Source organism: Ochotona princeps, chromosome 27 (assembly GCF_030435755.1).
Source record: "Ochotona princeps isolate mOchPri1 chromosome 27, mOchPri1.hap1, whole genome shotgun sequence".
Taxonomy (NCBI): domain Eukaryota; kingdom Metazoa; phylum Chordata; class Mammalia; order Lagomorpha; family Ochotonidae; genus Ochotona; species Ochotona princeps.
This window is the reverse complement of record NC_080858.1, coordinates 16,246,639-16,266,074: the sequence shown is the minus strand read 5'-3', so window position 1 is coordinate 16,266,074 and position 19,436 is coordinate 16,246,639. Positions and strand designations below refer to the sequence as shown.

Genomic DNA, 19,436 nt, shown 5'->3' with positions numbered 1-19,436 from the left:
GGTGGAGGGGATGAAGCATAGAAGAAAATTATCTTTTCACTCAAAGAAGAAGCGGCTCATTGGGCTTTCCCTAAAGATAATTTACCAAAAACTTGACAAATTTTACAAGCCATAGAGACTTGTTTGCAGGTAATGCACCCTTGTCTAGTTATTTAAATATAGATTTGTGTGGAATAAAGCCTTTTATTAGTGATAGTATTTCCCCAGAGATGTTGAATCTGAATATTTAGAGTAAGGACTTAAAAATAACTTTTTTTCCCCCATGTTCTTCCATATGGGAAGAAAAATACTTTCGGGAGAAACTAGTTCATGTTTACATTTACTTCTAGATATGACGGACATATTCTGTTGTAAAACACAAATGCCTTTTCCTGTGAAAATGAGTAACAATCTTGCGAAAGCATCATGGTTCTCTAGTGTTGGCATCTAAAAAAAAGTAACATTTATTTTGTGGAATGGTTTTTATGAATGACATTTCAGTTCCGTATATCAGTATTTATAAAATCATCTGTGGAAATGGCTTCTGGTAATGCAATCATGGAGACTTGTTTGCAGGTAATATACCCTTCCCTAATGTGTATCTTTCTTAAGTATGTTTTGCTTATGCAAAATAGGTTTCTAAAAGCAGACCACTGATTGGTTTGTACAGATATGGCTGAACTAGTTTGAACTGGTTGGTCCTGCTACTTCCTTATTGCTTTGTCTGTTTTTCATTATGCTTGGAAGCTATAAACAGCTGGTAAATGGCTGTAGTGTGCTCCCTTGTGGCCATGGATGGTAGTTGTTCTGTGATTCTTTACAATACTTTAATCATTGCTGGGTTGAATGGTAGTTGTGTTAATAAAAATCAGCATGCCTTGGGTTGTATTTGCTTTTAATGTTATTTGGTGGTGGCAATTTAGTATTAAACATGAAGCTTGCATGTTGAATTTTCCAGTTCATTTACAAAATATTGAAGTAGTAAAAAGAAATTTGTTTCTTAATGTATGTCAGAGAATGTTATCTTGAATATATGTAGATGACTATGTTAATAAAATCTATTGAGGACCTGCTATTTTCTAAGCATGTAATATACAGAATTTGATTTAATCTTTACCATAATCTCTGGCAGGTAACGATACTCCCTTTTTAAGGAAAATCCTAAGCTGAAACTAAAGATTTAAATGTATTGCTCAGTGTCACACAGTAAATATCTGGGAAGTTGGAATTTAAGTCCATATGCCTCCTAAGGAATTCATTTTCTTATTTGGATGACTAAGGGTTATGACTTTTTTTTACAAAATAGTACTTACTTTCAAGGCAGCTTGTGACTCCTGCCAGCTGTGCTCAAAACATCTGTGAAGGAGGTAAATGTCTACAAGAATGCAGTTGAGTATTTGAAAATATGTCATAATTAATATATATTTTATATTATTAAACATTTCTTATATTACAAATATGTTTTATATGTTTGGAGTCAGCCAAGTGACCACAGAAATTGCATTGTATCTTCTTGCTGTAGTTTGCATGACTTTGGAATGGATGTGGTGGAAACTTGAAGTTGAAATTTTAGACAACAATGACTTAAAATACATACGTATGACCATTTTGCAATGAGATTTCTGTTTAAAGCAATTTTTCTAAGTAGTCTGATTCGGTTCTATAATCTACATACAAAGGCTTGGAAAACCAAGAAACATATAGAAAGTAACTTGCTTAAAGTGGGAGAATGAGTGCTGAAAGTATTGCAGTCTAGAAGTTCCATAACTAAGAGGTGGATTTTCAAACCGCATTGACCTTCATTAAAAGGCTGGGCTTACTTTATGCCCTTAGGGCAATGATCATTTATAATTGAACAAACTTAGGCTTGTTTTTTGTTACAGTTTGGTAGGAATGAATACTGTAGGGACACTAAGGCATGTCTTGTGTAAGAGAATGTTAGGAACAAATTCTAGTGTAGCATTTGGCATAGTCTGGTTTGGGCTGTTTGGGGAAGATGCTAAGAAAGTAGAGCCTCAATATTAGGAGACGTCAGCCAGTGGGAGCAATTCCTTACTTGTGGGATATCTCAGGAAATCTCACCTGAATAGTAAGAACAGCCACTACAGTATAAAACTATAGTCGATGAAGGCGTGACCATCACTGTTTAGCAAGAGAGAGGCATTTGGTATTTTGTTGATTTCAGAGAGATTTTTGTCTCTCTTGAACGTTTTCTGAGTGGTTTTGTGTCAACGTGATAATACCGTGGCTTAGCTGTAAGCATCAGATCAATTTTACTGACTTTGAGGACTGTCTTGAAGTGTCAGTTCCAGGTTATCAGAGATAGTTTTTCCCCGCTTTTCTCAGGCTGTGGTAAGTGCTGTTGTACAGTCATTCCTGCTGGTTAGCAGTAGTGATTAAGTTTGTATCCAATGTGAATGCGGTGTTCTTGCCTCCTATATATCTTAGTCTATGGAAGACTTTTAACCTTTTTTTTTTAAGATTTATTTATTTTTATTACAAAGTCAGATATATAGAGGGGAGGAGAGAGAGAGGAAGATCTTCCATCCGATGATTCACTCCCCAAGTGAGCCGCAATGGCCGGTGCGCGCCGATCCAGAACCAGGAGCCAGGAACCTCTTCCTCCAGGTCTTCCACATGGGTGCAGGGTCCCAAATCTTTGGGCCATCCTCGACTGCCTTCCCAGGCCACAAGCAGGGAGCTAGATGGGAAGTGGAGCTGCCGGGATTAGAACTGGCGCCCATATGGGATCCCTGTGTGTTCAAGGTGAGGACTTCAGGCACTAGGCCATGCTGCCGGGCCCCAAGACTTTTATTCTATACTGACTGGTGACATTCTCTTTCTCTTCATCCTTCTGGTTTTTGCTTACACTGGTCCTATGTTAACATAAACATGATGATAAAGAACATGTCATCATTATGTGTGATAGTTGTGGTTTTCTTTGATAACTTATTGGATGTGAATAGTTTCTATTCATACTTTGAGTCTTAATTATGAATTACGATTGAATTTTGTCGAGTGAATGTATCTGTTGAGATGATTGTGTATTTTACCGTACCGTTCCATTACTTATATTATATGTTGTGAATTAAATTTCTTGAGTTTTTTCCCTCAAACAACCTGTTTTGTTCCTTAAACAACACAATTTTCTAGACTAGAAGTTTGAAATCAAAATGAGATCAGGATTGTGCTCGCCTCTGAAGGTGCTCAGGAGTAATGTGTTATATACATCTCTCTTACCTCCTAACAGTCCCTTGGTTTGTGGCAACGTAACTCCAGGCTCTCCTTGGCATTTTTCCCTGTGTCTATGTCTGCTGATGTGTGAATTCTGCGTTTTCTATTTATTTGATAGGCAAAGACACAGAACTTCTGCCCACCGATTCACTCCCTAAATGCGTAGGCCACAACAGGGCCTAGGTAAGGGTAAGACCTGGAGCTGAGAACCCAGTGTAGGTTTTGCACAAGTCTGGTAACAACTCAGTTACTTGAACCGTTATAATTGCCTCTCAGTGTCTGTATTTGTCGAAAGTAGGGCGTCAAGAGCTGCAGGCAGGCGTTGAGCCCAGGTATTGCATCTCAGTGCCTCAACAGCTGTGCCAAATGCTCAACCAACTTTTCCCCTTTAAAAAGATACTAGTCATAATGGATTCGTGTCTAATAACCTTATCCTAACTTGGTGACCTTTATAAAGGTCCTATCCAAGTAAATCTACTTCTGTGGTGGTGGGACTTTGGAATCTATTTTGAAGGGAGGGTAATTTACACAATTCAGCCATTTTAAATTGGTCCCAGACATTTATTCAGTTTGGGCATTTCTCATCATTTGGACTCCCTGGTGGACATAAAATAAAACCAGAATACTTTATGGCTTGGCTAATAGTTAGCATTAATGGATTTTTTAAAAATGTGCGGTCAACTCACTTTTTAAAAAAAGATTTGTTTTTATTACAAAGTCAGATATACAGAGAGGAGGAGAGACAGAGCGGAAGATCCTCCGTCCGATGATTCACTCCCCAAGTGAGCGCAATGGCTGGTACTGCGCCGATCCAAAGCCAGGAGCCAGGAGCTCTTCTGGGTCTCCCACACGGGTACAGGGTCCCAAGGCTTCGGGCCATCCTCGACTGCTTTCCCAGGCCACAAGCAAGGAGCTGGATGGGAAGCAGGGCAGCCAGGATTAGAACTGGCACTCATATGGGATCCTGGTGCATTTAAGGTGAGGACTTTAGCTGCGAGGCCATTGCGACTGGCCCTCAACTCACTTTTTAAAAATGCGCATGGTAGCCTGGTGGGCTAACCAAGACCACTGCCGTGGCTGTTAGCATTACCTAATCCAAAACTGTCTCTGTTGTTACCACCTGCACCACCTTAGCTACCTCTTCCACCATGTGCCCACCATGGTGGAAAGTACCTCTGCCACTTAGAAAGTTCCCAGATAACCCATAAAGTTGTCAAACCAACTTTCAGGAACTCTGTGATCTAATAGTAAGCCACATATATGGTTTAGAAATGACCTTTGCATTTCATAACCATGCCCACTAATAGACTGGTATTTCTGAGGAATTTTATCAACTATGTTGTCATCAAGACAGAAAAATCTTCCTTAACTTCTGTGCTTCAGTTTTGTCATACCATTCAAAATTATCTCTTGAGTTATATTCTTCTCTGTTTTAATTCCATTAATAAAACTTTCTTCAGTGTTAGATGGGTACCAGGCATCACAGAATATTCTCTAGAAACAGCTCTCTTTGGTTCCACAACACACTTTGCGTGGTCCAGCAAACGTTGCTGCGTCTACCACCAATAAGAGGTTGAGTCAGTTTCCTCAACTGCTCTGGTTCTGTTTGGTCATAACTCTCCACATTGAGACCAGATTCACCACCTCCAACTCCTGATGAATGTTTCAATATGTATTCGCTTAAAAATTATAAAAAGTGTACTGCTTGCTTCTCTAATAAGATCAATTTGCATCAAATCTGTAATTAAATGTCTACTATTTCAATTATTTAACATTTTTCCTTTTTTTAAAGGTTCAAAATGGATAGTATAGAAGAACCTCAAAAAAAAGTCTTTAAGGCTCGTAAAACCATGAGAGTGAGTGATCGTCAGCAACTGGATACAGTGTACAAGGTCAAAGAAGAACTGTTGAGAACTGATGTCAAGCTGCTGAATGGCAACCATGAAAACGGAGACTTGGACCCATCCTCACCTTTGGAAAACACAGATTACAAGGAAGAAGTGAATGGCGTTGAAGATACTTGTTTTGATACTGAAGAAAGTAAGACACAATGGAAGGAAACTCCATGTATTCTAAATGTTAATGTAAAAAATAAACAGGACAATGATTTAAATTGTGAACTCTTGTCTCCTAATAATGCAGTTCTTGAGCCAGCTTCTAAACTCACCACTGAACTAGCATCTGGTGAACCAGCCTCTGCTGAGCTGACTGTTGGCGATCTGGCTTCCGGCGAGTCCCCCTCTGGTGATTCCACACCTGGTGATCCTGTCTGTGATGAGACTGCTCCCAGTGATCCCTCCCGCGGAGATCCTGCCCCTGGTGATCCCACCTCTGGTGACCCCGTGTCGGGCGAGCCGATTAAACCAGCCTCTGTTGAACCCGACCCTGGTGAGCCAGTCTCTGGTAAACTGGGCACTGGGGATTGTGCCTCTGGTGAGCCAGTCTCTGGAGATCCAACTGTTGGGAAACCTGCCACTGATGATCAGGCCTCTGGGGAGCCAGCCTCGAGTGACCTGGTCTCAAGTGACATGTCCCCTGTTGATGAGGCCTCCAGTGAACTGGCCAAGGGTGAGCTGGTCTTAGGTGACCCGGCTTCTAGCGAATCAGCCTCCTGTGAACTGCCCTCTAGTGGACTGATTGCTGAACCAGCTCTTGATTCCAACTTGGATCCAAGCTCTGTACCAGTTTGTGAACCATTTCCTGAAACGGACAGTACAGAGCCAAACAGCAATAAAGATGATTTTCTTGAAAAAGATAAGTATGATGAAAAGTTAGATCAAATTCCGAGTAAGGACTCATTTGATGAGAAAAGCAAAGCCGATAGTAATACTGATGCTGATGATGAAACTCTAGAAGCAGAAGACACCGTTATTTGTTCAAATCTACCTCCTGAAAATGAAAAGAAGGTGGAGGGAGATGCTTTTACAGAGCTCTCTCTCGGAGAAGAGACTATATCTAGCAGTATGGAAATTGACCAGGGTGAAAAGAATGATGATGAAAACTCTGCAAACCTTGTAGAAGCTGTTAGTGAAAATGTTATGAAAGATGGCAAAAATGAGAGTATCTTAGAAAATACAGACTCTATGGAGACAGACGAAATCATTCCTATTCTGGAAAAGCTTGCACCTGCTGAGGATGAACTTACTTGCTTTTCTAAAACTTCTCTCCTTCCAATTGATGAGACAAATACAGATTTGGAAGATAAAATGGAAGGTTCTTTTGGTTCCCCATCCAAGCAAGAAAGTAGTGAGAGTTTGCCAAAAGAAGCTTTTTTGGTCCTCTCTGATGAGGAAGATATTTCAGGTGAAAAAGACGAGTCTGAAGTTGTATCACAAAATGAAGCATGCTCTCCAGGTTAGTAGGCTATTTAAATTTTAAAGATTTTTTTTCTTAACTTTAATGAATTGTTTATAACCACATTGGTAGTTTCTTTTAGTTGAAAGAAAGCTGGGAATGTTGGCAGTTGTACAGAATGAATGAGCAGCATTATGTTGTGTGCTAGGAAATGTGGTAAAATAAGTGAAATGTGATATTAAAAATGCCCCAAAGGGGCATTGTAATCTAGGAACAGACATAAGATGGATCAACCTAACAGTAATTAGAACATTGTTGATCAAAGTCCTAGAAGCTTTTTTTTCTATCACTTAATGAACACCTAACAGAGTAGAAACTCCACTAATTTGGTTCATATTTTTAGTTAATGTTCCCAATGAAATCTTATTCTTTAATATTCTTTTTCGAGAGAATGAAACCATTGTTGTAGCCAGAAACCTTGATATCTGATTATCTATTTTCTAGTCATTGTTTTCCTTAACTGTCTTGATTCGATCCAACTTACTGTCTTCTCCCTTCTCTTTTGGACAATCTTCCTACAACCCAAATCTCTTCTTTTTGATTGTACCTCTCTTTCTCATTCGATCCGTTATGGTTAGGTTAGTTTTAACTGATTATATCCAAGGTATGGGAACTTTGTGTTTTGTTCAGTACCTACCTCTCTTACCTCTCATTCCTAGAGAATAAGAGTCCTATTTTGTATCAGTTTCAGTCTCAAATATTTATGAAGCCTCATTCTCTCAGATGGGCATAAATGTAAGGGTGTTTCAAAAGTTTGTGGACAAATGAAATTAAAAAAAGGTGTTTATTTTGGTACAAAAAACTGAAATCCAATTGTGTGAGGAATCTTTTGAATACCATAAAAAATGGGGGCATAGATTTCACAATTTTTGCACCAATATAATCTTATCATTTACAGTTTCCATAGACTTTTTGAATTATCTTAGTACCTTTTGCTCCCACTGTATCACATTCTCCTAAATAGTTAGAAATAGGAGACAAGCAGCCTTGCTAGCATGAAATAGTATATGCTTTCTCCTTTGTTCTAAGAAAAAAACAAATGGAGGCACTTTTTGGAGATACAGAGGGAATTCTGCAGTACGTCAGACCAGCTTTTGGAAGTAAAGACTTTCTCTTTATTAAGAGATGACCTTTTCTTCCTGAAGAGCATTCACTGAACCTCTTAAAGAGGTGGGCATGTCCTTCTTGATATCAGGGATTTTGAAGATAAAATTTAGTACCTTTCCAGTGCAGGTAAGAATTATGTCAGAGGTTGTTAAATATAAGGCTATGAATACAGCGATAATGTTCAGTTGGTTTTCTGGGAACATAGATGAGAGAAATTCTTGAAAGCAATACATGCATTTAGAAGTCTTGCCTTTCATTCTTTATATAATGTAGGATTTTTTATGAATTGATTTCTTGTAATGGCAGCTCTGTCCTTCTTACTTGGGCCAGAATACTTGAGCCATCTTTATGTTTTTGTCTTTATGTTTTGGTGCTACATTCAGAATAGATTTAGAATCTAATTTATAATTGGCTGACAATCATCCTTGCCCTAAAGCACCTGGTACATGACTTACCCTGTAAATATTCATAGAATAAATCATAGTGTAAGACATGTATGTCATAGAGGATCTTGGCTATCCTGTGGAAGCTTCAGGATGCACTGGAGAGCCACTGAGCAAACAGAATAGAATAATAGGAAATTTGCATTCTGGGAAAATAACAGGCTGAATGTTCACTTACTTTTTCAATAAGTATTCACAGCATGTGACACTGGGATGTAGGTCCTTTAAATGCCTTTTCATAATCTGTATAAGAGAAGAATATCATAGCAAATTGTGCTTATGGTTTATAAGTATATATATTTTTATTTTTATGTCAAAATCTTGATAGTGTGAACTCCCACAAAGCACTATAAAGTACAGGCAGAATGTATTAAGCCATTCATTTTAAATACTAAAAAAATTCAAAATTGGGTTTCCTTTTGGTTACTTGCCTTCAGACTTTAGTGTGAAGGCTGTTATATGCAAGACAAAGTTATGAAAGATTCCATTTCTTTTTTGAGAGATAACCTTTATTTTGCATCTTTTGCTGTTATCTGGAGAAACTTTTGTATTCTCTGAGTTATTGTATTCTGTTCGTGATCTATGACAGCAGAATCTGTTACTTGTTGCTTGTGTGGCTGTATACCTGCTAAAGTTTTTATCTTCATCAATTTCTTTTTTCTTGTCATCACAGAATTATAAATTGCAATACTGATGTTTGTCCTGGCTCTTCCTTCTAGCTGCCAACATTTTTGAGATGTACTAACAGGAAAACATAATTGTTATATTAGTTCTGAGTGAAATGACATTGATGCTCTTGTTAAATCCAGGTATATCTTTGCTTTGTCTTGTCTATTTTCATACATGTTAGCCTCTATGATTTTTTTTTGTGTGTGTGTGTTTTAGATTTTTTTTTCCGGAAAGCCAGATTTTTTTTGGAGAGAGAGAGACAGAAAGATCTTTTATATGTGAGTTTACTAGTTTACTCCCCAGGTGGCTACAACAGCTGATGCTGAGCTGGTCTGAAGCCAGGAGCTAGAGCTGCCTCTGAGTCTCCCATGTGGGTACATGGCCCAAGGCCTTGGGCCATCCTCCACTGTCCTCCCAGGTCACAAACAGGGAGCCGGATGGGAAGTGGAGCATTCAGGATATGAACTGGCATCCATGTATGATCCAAGCGCAAGCAAGGCGAGGATTTAGCCACTAGGTCATTGTGCTAAGCCCCAAAATAGCCACTTAATAGGTTCTTTCTCTTGAGACACTTGTTAGCTTTTGGACTGCTATATTCTTCATTTCTGCCTCTTCTTTGTTTCATTTCATTGTTTTTCTTTTTTAAAAGGGCTACTTTCACCCGTTTTATTTAAGACATATCTCTCATTCCTGTGTTCTCTCCACAAGAAGCCTCAAAGGGCTGGGCTTGGGCGATGCAGGAGACAGGGACCTGGATCTCAGTCTGAATCTCTCTTGTAGGTAAAGCACAAATACCCTAGCCATGGCTCTCTCCCAGGGTGTGTAATAACCAGATGCTGGGGTTGGAAGAGGTTCTGGAACTCAAACCAGGCACTCTGATATGGGATATGGGCCTCCCAAGCAGCTTCTTAAGACCTGGGCAAATGCCTACCCTTTGTTTTCATTTCTTATTTTTTTTTACAAAGTATTTCTCAATAAATTTTTCAGACAAATTATTTGAGGAGAATTTGCTGTAGAGTTGCCAGATTTTCACTGAATTCTTGACATAGTTTCTTGTAGATTTTGAGTTTTAAAAAGTCTGGATTGTTTTTCTCCCTAGTTCATAAAATGATGCTAAAAGGATAAATTTTATGGGAAAGGAATATGGAATTTATTCTTTTTTTTTAACTGTAGGACAGCATGCTGGAATTGGTATAACTTAGTCAACTAGAATTGGCTGGTAATTTGCCATCACTATTGTGTTGAGCTAAAATTCTTTATCATCTCAATGCATTTATATTAACTATTTCTTAGAAAATTTTTATGGAGCCTCTTAGCTTTTCTTTGTGGAGCCCTTAGCTCTATATTGTGATGTTGCTAATTTTTCTTTTTCGAAATTGAGAAATATCAGAAGCAGGGTTTGGAAGGAAGAATATAGGAGATCAGTTTTGTATAACTCCTAACAAGTTAATACATATATGAATTTCACGGTAGAGGCATGGACTGTATATAAAAATTTAGGAGGGACTAGCATATAGATATTAGTTGAACTTAAGTGAGAAGATAAGATTATCTCATAGTGAATATAAATGGCTGAGAAGATTTAAGAATTTAGATTTTGACATACCAGTGTTTAAAGATTGGGGTGAGAGGAGGTGATGAGGAATAAGCACTGGAGACATTCATTATAAAAGATGTTATATACTATGTGTTCAGGTAGGGGGGAAGAAAAATATTTAACATTCCAGAAATCATTGGGGACTTTGACAAGGGCAGTTTTGGTCAATTGTCGGAAAAGAAAGTCACATTAGGGCTTCAGAAAGAATGGAAGGGAAATAATTGGAAAGAATTATACAAAATAATAATGCCTCTGATAAAGATTTGTTTTGGGGAGCATAAAATTCAATAGAAGATTTTGTTTACAATTAAATATTGCTTAAATAAAACTGATGAATTTCTGGAGAAGTTACATTATCAATGAAAAAATTCTAGAAAGGTTTTGTGATCTGTGTTATGAATCTAAGAATTGTATATATGTTTATTAGCTTTTTGTATTTCTTTTTTTTTAAACTTTTTTTTTAAGATTTTATTTTCATTACAAAGTCAGATATACAGAGAGGAGGAGAGACAGAAAGATCTTCCATCCAACGATTCACTTCCCAAGTGAGTGCAATGGCTGGTGCTGCGCCAATCCAAAGCCAGGAGCCAGGAACTTCCTCCAGGTCTGCCACATGGGTGCAGGAATCCAAGGCTTTGGGCTGTCCTCCACTGCTTTCCCAGGCTACAAGCAGAGAGCTGGATGGGAAGTGGAGCTGCCGGGATTAGAACTGGCGCCCACATGGGAACCCGGCACATTAAAAGCGAGGACTTCAGCCACTAGGCCATGCCGCCAGGCCCAGCTTTTTGTATTTCTTTCTGAATTACCTGTTCATTTTCTTTTCCCATTTTTCTACTGTCAGAGTTTCTACTCTATTTAATTAATCTGCAGAAACTTCTCTTGTTTTACGTATTCTCAAAAAACCAGTAATATGAGGAAATTGTCAGACAGTATCATGTGAGCCTCATCTGGTTTTGAAAATAACATTTTTTTGGAACATAGGCCATTTATTTACCTATTGACTACTTTTTTTTGCCTATTCCTGCCACAAGGAGAGAATTAAGTACTTATGCCAAAATGGATTAGGCCTGCAAGTCTAAAATATTTTTTGTCCAATTACAAAAAATTTTTACCATTCCCTGACAATAATGTCTGCATTTTCTTTCGAATAAAATTTTCTAATTCTGAAAGTGGGAAACTAAGTGCTCTAATATAATTTTTTTAAATTTTGCTTTTAATGTTCTTGACATAATTGAGACCCATGTGAGTCTCTGAGGAGCATGAGGAGGGTGAGGTATAGAGGAAGGTCTATGGGACAAATATTTCAGTTCTTTTTTTTTCCCTCCTGTGTTCACAAGGGAGGAGAGAGAGGTGGCTGTTCCTTGCTGTCAAATTACATTAGCACCGGGATGGGGAGCACTTATTTGATCACAGCTTAGAGACTCCAATGTGGGAAAAGTACTCCAAGGTTATCTAAGAGTGTTCCAAGGTTAACTACTTGAGTGGTTTTGATAACCCTGAGATGTTGTTAGTTTTGTTGCTCCAGAGTCAAGAATATGTTTCCAAGGTCTGTTGGTTAGCAAAGTCTACGTTAGTGTATCCTGAGAACATGCTGCAAAACTTGGCCAGGAGAATTGTACAACTTGTTCTGCTTTCCATCTTCTAACGAGTCACTTAATGTCCTCTGCTGGTCTAGATGAGCAGGCTGTCATGTCCCTTGTGTGTATCTGGTCATGCTCCCACTACAGAGGCATCAGCAACTGAGGAGAGCCAGTCCTGCCACATGTATTTCAAGGTCAAACCACACATCCTTAGATTTTTCTCTGTGGCCAGGGTCTGAGTCCAGCGATCCAGCTGGGGAATCCCCTGAGAAACCTTGCCAATTGTGACCATAGACTTGACTCTTGCATGCACCATCCAGTGCTGAGTCAGATTCAGTCTGTCACCTTCACCAGCCAGTACCAGTGGATGCAGCTTGGTCAGTTCCACCCTGGCTCAATACTTTGCATGAACCAACAGGTTCTATAGCCCATTCAGCCTGCAACGGGCCCAGTTTTTATGTGTATCAACAGGTGCTATGGCCTAATCAGGATGACGCCCCCCCCAATAACCTTGATCAGGCTCACCCCCAGCTTTGGTTTTTGTGCATGCCAACCTCTGTTGTGACCTAGTCCAGTCCAACCTGGTTCCCATCCAGCTCTTGTGTACATCTGTGAGTGTTGTGGCATAGCCTGATCTGCCCCAAGACCCAGCCTTCATGCATGTTAACATGTGCCACCTGGCCTGCCCTCATCGTGATCTAGCAGGAGAGTTCTCCAATTTGCCCTGTGAGGCCCACTCCCAGCATTGGATCCTGTGTGTGCTGGCAGGTGCTTGACAAGGCTGGCCCCCAATCCTGGCACTCAACATTGAGTACTACAGGCTGGCCCAACTGGCCCACTCCCAGACCCAGCTTTCATGTGATCCAGCAGGTGCCATGGCCTAGTGTGGCCTGTTCCACACCCATCCTAGCTCTCATGAGCACCAGTGGGTGCTGGAGTCTAGCCCAGTTTGGCCTGTCCTCAGACTTAGCCATCGTGCATGCCAGTAGGTGCTGCCTCCTTGCCCAGCCTGGTCAGCTTACAGCCCTGGCTCTCGCAATCACCAGTGTGAGCTGCAGTCCAGAAGGGGAGTCCCCAGAGTTCCCCTACCCGACCCATTTCCAGACTCAGGTCTTGTGCATGCAGGCAGATATTTCAATCCAGCCTGGAATGGCCCACCTGTAGTCTCAGCTCTCACCGGCAGGTGTTGCAGCCCATCCCAGCTGGGTACAGCCTACATTCTGTCTTGTCTCCATGCATGCCAGCCCTGGCTCTTGTGGTCCCTAGTAGGAGCTGAGGCCTAATAAGGTATTTCTGTAAGTGCCCCTACCAGACCTGCCTCTAGCCCCAGATTCCATGCATGTTGGTGGGCATAGCATCCCTGCTTGGCATGGTCTACCCTCAGACCCAGCCTTTGCATGTGCTTGCAGGTGCTACAACTTGGCCCCACCTGCCTCTTTCCAGACCCAGCAGATGACAGGTGGCTTCTCATCAGGTGAGTTTGGTGATCCATTCTGGCTATGCCTGTCACCTCCCCCCAGCTCTTTGCACAAACCCGTGAGTGCTGCAGTACCACAGGGGCGAGCCCACAAGTCCCCTATAGAATCTGCCCTTGTATCTGGTTCTTTCAACATTCTGGTGGATGCTGTGGCCCAACCTGACATGCATGGCCCAGTCCTTGCTCTAACACCCATGGGTGGGTACTGTGGCCTAGTCCAGCCAGGCATGTCCTCTAGCCCCAGCTTTTCCTTGCACCAGTGGGTGGCGGGCAATGTAATTTAGCCCAGCGCAGGTCTTCCATATGGGTGGTTGCCTTGGCCTGACCCAAACATGTCCTCTTATTTCTCCTCTCTAAACCACTCCATCTCAGCTCCCTTGCCCACCTGAAAGTACAATGACCCAGAAGCCATTCCTCCCTGTCAAAGATGGCCTCAGCCACTCCCACTGCAGTACATTCCTAGATCCCCTTCACTGGGCAATCTTCAGTCCTCTCGACTGGGAGTCCAGGTGCTATGTCCTCATCCAGCATTTACCGCCTTCACCACATATCTTGAAATAAGAAACAAAAGAAACCAACAGAATAAGCAACTATGCTGGCATACTGTTACAGTTAACACAAATTCAGTATTAACCAGGCCTAGAATGCCTACCAACTCCTGGCTGCTTTTCTCTTAGCAGTGTACACTTGCCTGGGTACAGGTCAAGGTAGGCAGTTGCCTGCAGCTTGGGCCTAATATAAATTCTTTTAATCATTTACAAATGGGTTTCTACCTTTACTTAATGGAATCTTGCTGAAAGTAACGGTTGTCAAATAGATATTAAACATTTAATTTCTCTCCACTGTTTTTCAAAGTTACCAAAATGAAAAGATCTGGTACTAAAGAGTACTGCACACAGCTATAATATATCAACTCGTGATGAATAATTAAAGCAGAAATTTATCTGCGTCAGAACAGATCTTAAGGAGCATATTCCCAAGTACTTTTCAGATGAGTTTCAGTAGTTCTAGGAACTACCTGGAATTATATTTGTAAACTCGTCTGGGTTCAAGGGCCTTTCAGTATTGTTCTGTGTTTAAGAGATTTGCCCTTCTATTCCCTGATTTTTTTTTTTATCCCAAGCTCCCTTAAAAAAAAAAATTAGAAAGACAGATTTACAGAGAGAAAGAAGAGATAGAAAGATCTTCCATCTGCTGGTTCATTCCCTAAATGGCCCCAATGGCCGGAGCTGATCCGATCCAGAGCCAGGAACTTCCCATGTACATGCAGGGTCCCAAGGCCCTGAACCATTCACAGTTGCTTTTCCAGGTCACAAGCAGTAAGTTCCTTGGTGAGTGGAGCTGCTGGGTCACAAACTGATGCCCATATAGGATGCTGGAGGTGGCGAATTAGTAGGTTGAGCCATCACATTGGCTCCCCACATCTAGGATAAAGTTTAATTCTATGAGTTTATTCTCAAACAAGTGTTTACAATCCACTCATGTCTTCCAGGGAATTAGGTGAGGGTAGATGTCGTTGTATAAAGTAAAACAAGCTCTTCCATGCCTGTAAGAGGTGGTGTTGAACATGTCATGAAAGATGCTGTTGTCTGTGTGGGTACTCTGGTTCCAGTTAGGGGAACTGTAGCCATGGCAGATGCTGTACATTGTCTCAAGAGGTGCAGTTTCTCCGTGTCCCCCAAGTCATTAGGATAAGAGACACGTAAGTTATAAACCATAGGCATTGAATTTGGGAGACATTCAGAGAAATGTTTAAAAGAGATGTGTTGTAATGAGTTTCTGATCTGTCTGTAAGAAAGCAAAAACATTGCTTCTATCAATGTAAGATTGAGAGATGCTAATCTTTAACATAAAGTTCAAAAACAGTTTTAATAATCTTTATGTACCATGTTGGCCTAATTGTTTTATCTTAGAGTGAGTGAAATATTTGCAGAACTTTAATAGACTCATCAATGATTCTGGTCCCTTCCTGTTTTTACCTTTAACCTTGCATTTTGTCATTATAGCTGTTACAATTAAAACTGTGATGTTTGGAGAAAAATGTCATATCAAAATGATCGATTAATGCTTCATGCCTTGTGATTATTTATTTAGTACGAGTTGCGGAATGCAATGAAATAAAACATGTTTGATTGGAGTCACCAGGAGCCAGTTGTAGTGATGTATGGGGAAAAAATAGTCCAAATGTTTTAGTGACTTGCAATAGCCCTGTTACTCTGCATTTTAATGACTGAGTTAATTGAAAAGCCATGAGAGTGCTTCAGAAATTTTACAGGAAACAATTGAAAATATGAGTTTATTTTATACAACCAATTTTTTCATATTACATGGAAAATGTGTATTACTAAAAATATATGCATTTCAATTTTTTGGTACCATAATATACTCCAGTTTTTCCTATCACCCTCTTATGAATTTCTTTTGAAGATTAATTTACTAAAGGCAATTTTTGGTACTTCTTGGCTTTTATTTATTAGATAATTACAAAGACCTTTGGCGATGTTTTTTGGTAGCACTCTTTTATTTCATATGTTTAGGTGAAATTCATTTAACCTTTCTGTGTCTATGTAATGACAAAAAGTACTATTTACGCAATAGGATTATATTGAAGGCAGGAAGTAATGTAGTTCAGCCAGCCATCTCATTTGTTAGCATTGTCATCAAAGTGGGTATTTTAAAGTAAAACTTGTTATGTTGAAGATAGCTTTTTCAGTTTCATTCATGAACTATCTATAAGTATTGAAATTGTTTTACGAGTCAACCTCTTTGGTGACAATATTGGATATTTTTTATTTTGGCATTGGTTGATAATGTCTTGTAATTGCCACAGTCACAAGTTTTAGGTTTAATAAGTGAATGTAAAGAAATCTGTATACTTTATAGTTGTTGTTTCACATTTTATTAAGCTTATCGGTGTTAGAAAATTACTAAGATTCTTTGTTTTCAAATTGACATTGTAATTTCTTCTTTCTATGTTGAGTTTATTATGAATTATAGAGCAATTGAAACTAAACTAAACGGTTGAGACTTGGTCACTAATTCCTACCAGTTCATGCACCCATTTTATTTCCCAAATTTCACTTTTTGGAACTCTGGTTTCATAGAAGTCTTGTAACTTGATAATTGCCAATAATGTGAATGATTGAGCTGGTATCAATTCTAGTGAAATTAAGTTTTCTTTTGCGTTTTTGTTACAGCAGAAATAGAAAGTAATGAAAAAGACAGCAAACGTGAGGAGGAAGACGAGCAAGTAATAAATGAAGAAGATGAAAAGCCTTCTGAGCAAAGTACGCACATACCAAGAAATATGAACTAGTTTGGAAGATAACAGCATTCCCCCTTTTTGGAAGGCCATTAAGTTTTCTTTTCTGTCTCTGAGATAGTTCCAAAGTTTTGCTATTTAAATAATCTGGAAAAATTATTAAATTAAGTCATTTGGAAAGTTTAACTATTTTGTATAATTCTATGTTTTATTTATGTATGTTTCTATTGTTTCAAAAGAAAGCTTTGGACTTAAAATTTACTAGGGTACTTGGTTTATTTAAGTTTTTTTTTTTTTTAAGAAACAGTATTAAAACATTATTTTAAATTTATATATATTTTATTTGAAATGCAGAGATAAAGATATCTTCCATCTTGATGGTTTGCTCCCTAACTGCCCACAACAGTTAAAGCTGGGCCAGCCCCAAATCAAGAACCCAGAACCCAATCTGGGTTTTCCATGTAAGTGTAGGAATCTGAGTGCTTGATCCATCATGGCTGCCTCTTCGGGTGTATAGTAGCAGCAGACTCAACTCAGAAGCAAAATAGCTTGCAGCAACCCAAATGGCAGTATAAGCTTCTGCACCAAATTTCTGATCCAAGAACTTTTTTAGATTTTTGTTTAGAGGGTGATACCACAGGATTTTAGCTGGACTCGTGTGTGAACAGAAATATGTGTCTTGGTCTATAGTGAAGGTTTTTAAGCTTCATGGGAAGGGGGGAATGATGAAACTGAATGTGTTGGGTTTATGGAAGCATCATTGGGCTTTTGGAAGTCTGGAACCCTGGGTTCAGTAACTGTTGTTATGCTGCTCTCCATGTGTGGGTAAATTATGAGAGAAATAGCAGAAAAGAACTGGGTTTAAACATAGACACACTGATACAAATATAGAATGAGGTGGGCAGGGAGGGGTTTGATCACAGAAAAGCTATTGGCAATGTTTTTAGATATTCAAAAAGAAACCAGGTATTTGTCTATGATCTCATGAATGTTATATTTAAAATAGCAGTTTTTTGAGTGAAGACCTTTCGATCTCTGTGCTTTATCATGGGTACTTTTATAACATAACATTTTAATGTTTTTGAAAGATTTAATGAATGTATTCATTTGAAAGGCAGAGTTACACAGAGACAGAGAGATAACTTCTATCTTTTGGTTCACTCCCCAGATGGCTGCAACAGCCAGGGCTGGGCCAAACTGAAGCCAGAATTCAAGAACTTCTTGTGGGTCTCTTACATGGGTATAGAGATATAAATGCTTGAGGCATCTTGTCCTGTTTCCTAGGCACGCTAGGACAGAGCTGGATGGGAAGGAAAAAGCTGGGATTTAAAATGGCACTCATAGGATGTTGACTTTGCCAGCAGTTGCTTAACTCACTGCATCACCACAGCATCCGTTACTTTTTCCCTTTTTATATATTTAAAATGTAATAGGCTATACTGAAAATATTATGTTGTTTTCCTGAGGCTAATAAATAAGAATTTCTCTGTGTATATTATAAAGATGAAGAATGAAGTAACTAAAGCTTAGCAAAGGATGCATGTATACTCTGAAATTTAGTAAAAGCAGTGAATGTGAGATGATTTCAGCTACCTTCTGCAGACCAATTACTAGACATCTTCCATTTTAGTAGGAAGATTTTAAGCAAAAAAGTGATTTCTGTGTCAAAAATCTTATTTAGCATTTTTAGAAATCATTTCAAATTTAAAGCTCTATACCTACTTTTCTGATTTCAAAAACAGTTTGTAAAATTGGTTTAGGATGTGATTTTGACCAAACCAAAGTTGTGCTGATAGATGGAGAAGAGATAGTTAAGGCCTGTAATACAAATACCTGGCTGAACATCATGATTTTTGTCTCAGATGATTTTTCCAGAAGAAAACGTTCTAAATCAGAGGACATGGATAATGTGCAGTCGAAACGTCGCCGATATATGGAAGAAGAATATGAGGCAGAATTCCAAGTAAAGATTACGGCCAAAGGAGACATCAACCAGAAACTTCAAAAGGTGTTGTCGATTATAAGCTAACGACCATCTTGGAATAATATACACTGCCGCGGGTTTTCTAGGTTTTTGACTTTATGGTGTTGTGAATTTTGCTAACATATACCTGGTTTCTTATGGAAAGAAAACCTGAGAAGTGACTGAGCTTATTAAGTCCATTATTATCCTTGATAACTTACTTTTAAAATTTCTTCTCATTCTCTTGGATATATAATTTTTTTTTAAAGAAATGGTAGCAATTATCAACATGAATGGGGGAAGATATCTTGACTTCTTTTTTTCATGTTAGTAATAAAAGTGAATATATGTGTTAGATGATCTTTTTTTCCTAGTGTGTTAGACCATTTCTTAACATGAAATGGAAACATTAGAGTGCTATCTATTAACATTAAAAATTTTTTTTGAAGATTTATTTTTACTGGAAAGTTACATATACAGAGAGGAGGAGAGACAGAGAGGAACATCTTCCATCTGCTGATTCACTCCCCAAGTGGCAGCAATGGCTGGAGCTGAGTCAATCTGAAGCCAGGAGCCAGGAGCCTCTTCCAGGTATCCCATGTGGTTTTAGGTCCCAAGACCTTGGGCCGTCCTTAGCTGCTTTCCCAGGCCACAGGCAGGGAGCTGGATGGGAAGTGGGGCCACGGGATTAGAACCAGCTCTCATATGGGATCCTGGTGTGTGCAAGGCAAGGACTTTAGCCACTAGGCTACCATGATGGGCCCTTAACAT

The 19,436-nt window shown here is 39.2% G+C and overlaps 1 protein-coding gene across 8 annotated transcripts in view; it reads left to right on the top strand.

Moving 5' to 3' along the window:
• The window catches only part of ATF7IP (activating transcription factor 7 interacting protein), an 84,779-nt gene that overhangs the window by 35,786 nt on the left and 29,557 nt on the right, over window positions 1–19,436 (top strand). For 4 of the 8 annotated variants that reach the window (XM_058655985.1, XM_058655987.1, XM_058655991.1 and 1 more), the window contains exons 2-4: window positions 5,006–6,567; window positions 16,638–16,727; window positions 18,565–18,710. In XM_058655985.1, the coding sequence (XP_058511968.1) occupies window positions 5,013–6,567; window positions 16,638–16,727; window positions 18,565–18,710 (1,791 nt within the window). In that variant the 5' untranslated portion in view covers window positions 5,006–5,012. Of the gene's footprint in view, window positions 1–104; window positions 130–985; window positions 1,347–5,005; window positions 6,568–16,637; window positions 16,728–18,564; window positions 18,711–19,436 lie in introns of those variants that run through there. The other 4 variants (XM_058655993.1, XM_058655989.1, XM_058655988.1 and 1 more) reach the window with 4 other exon arrangements.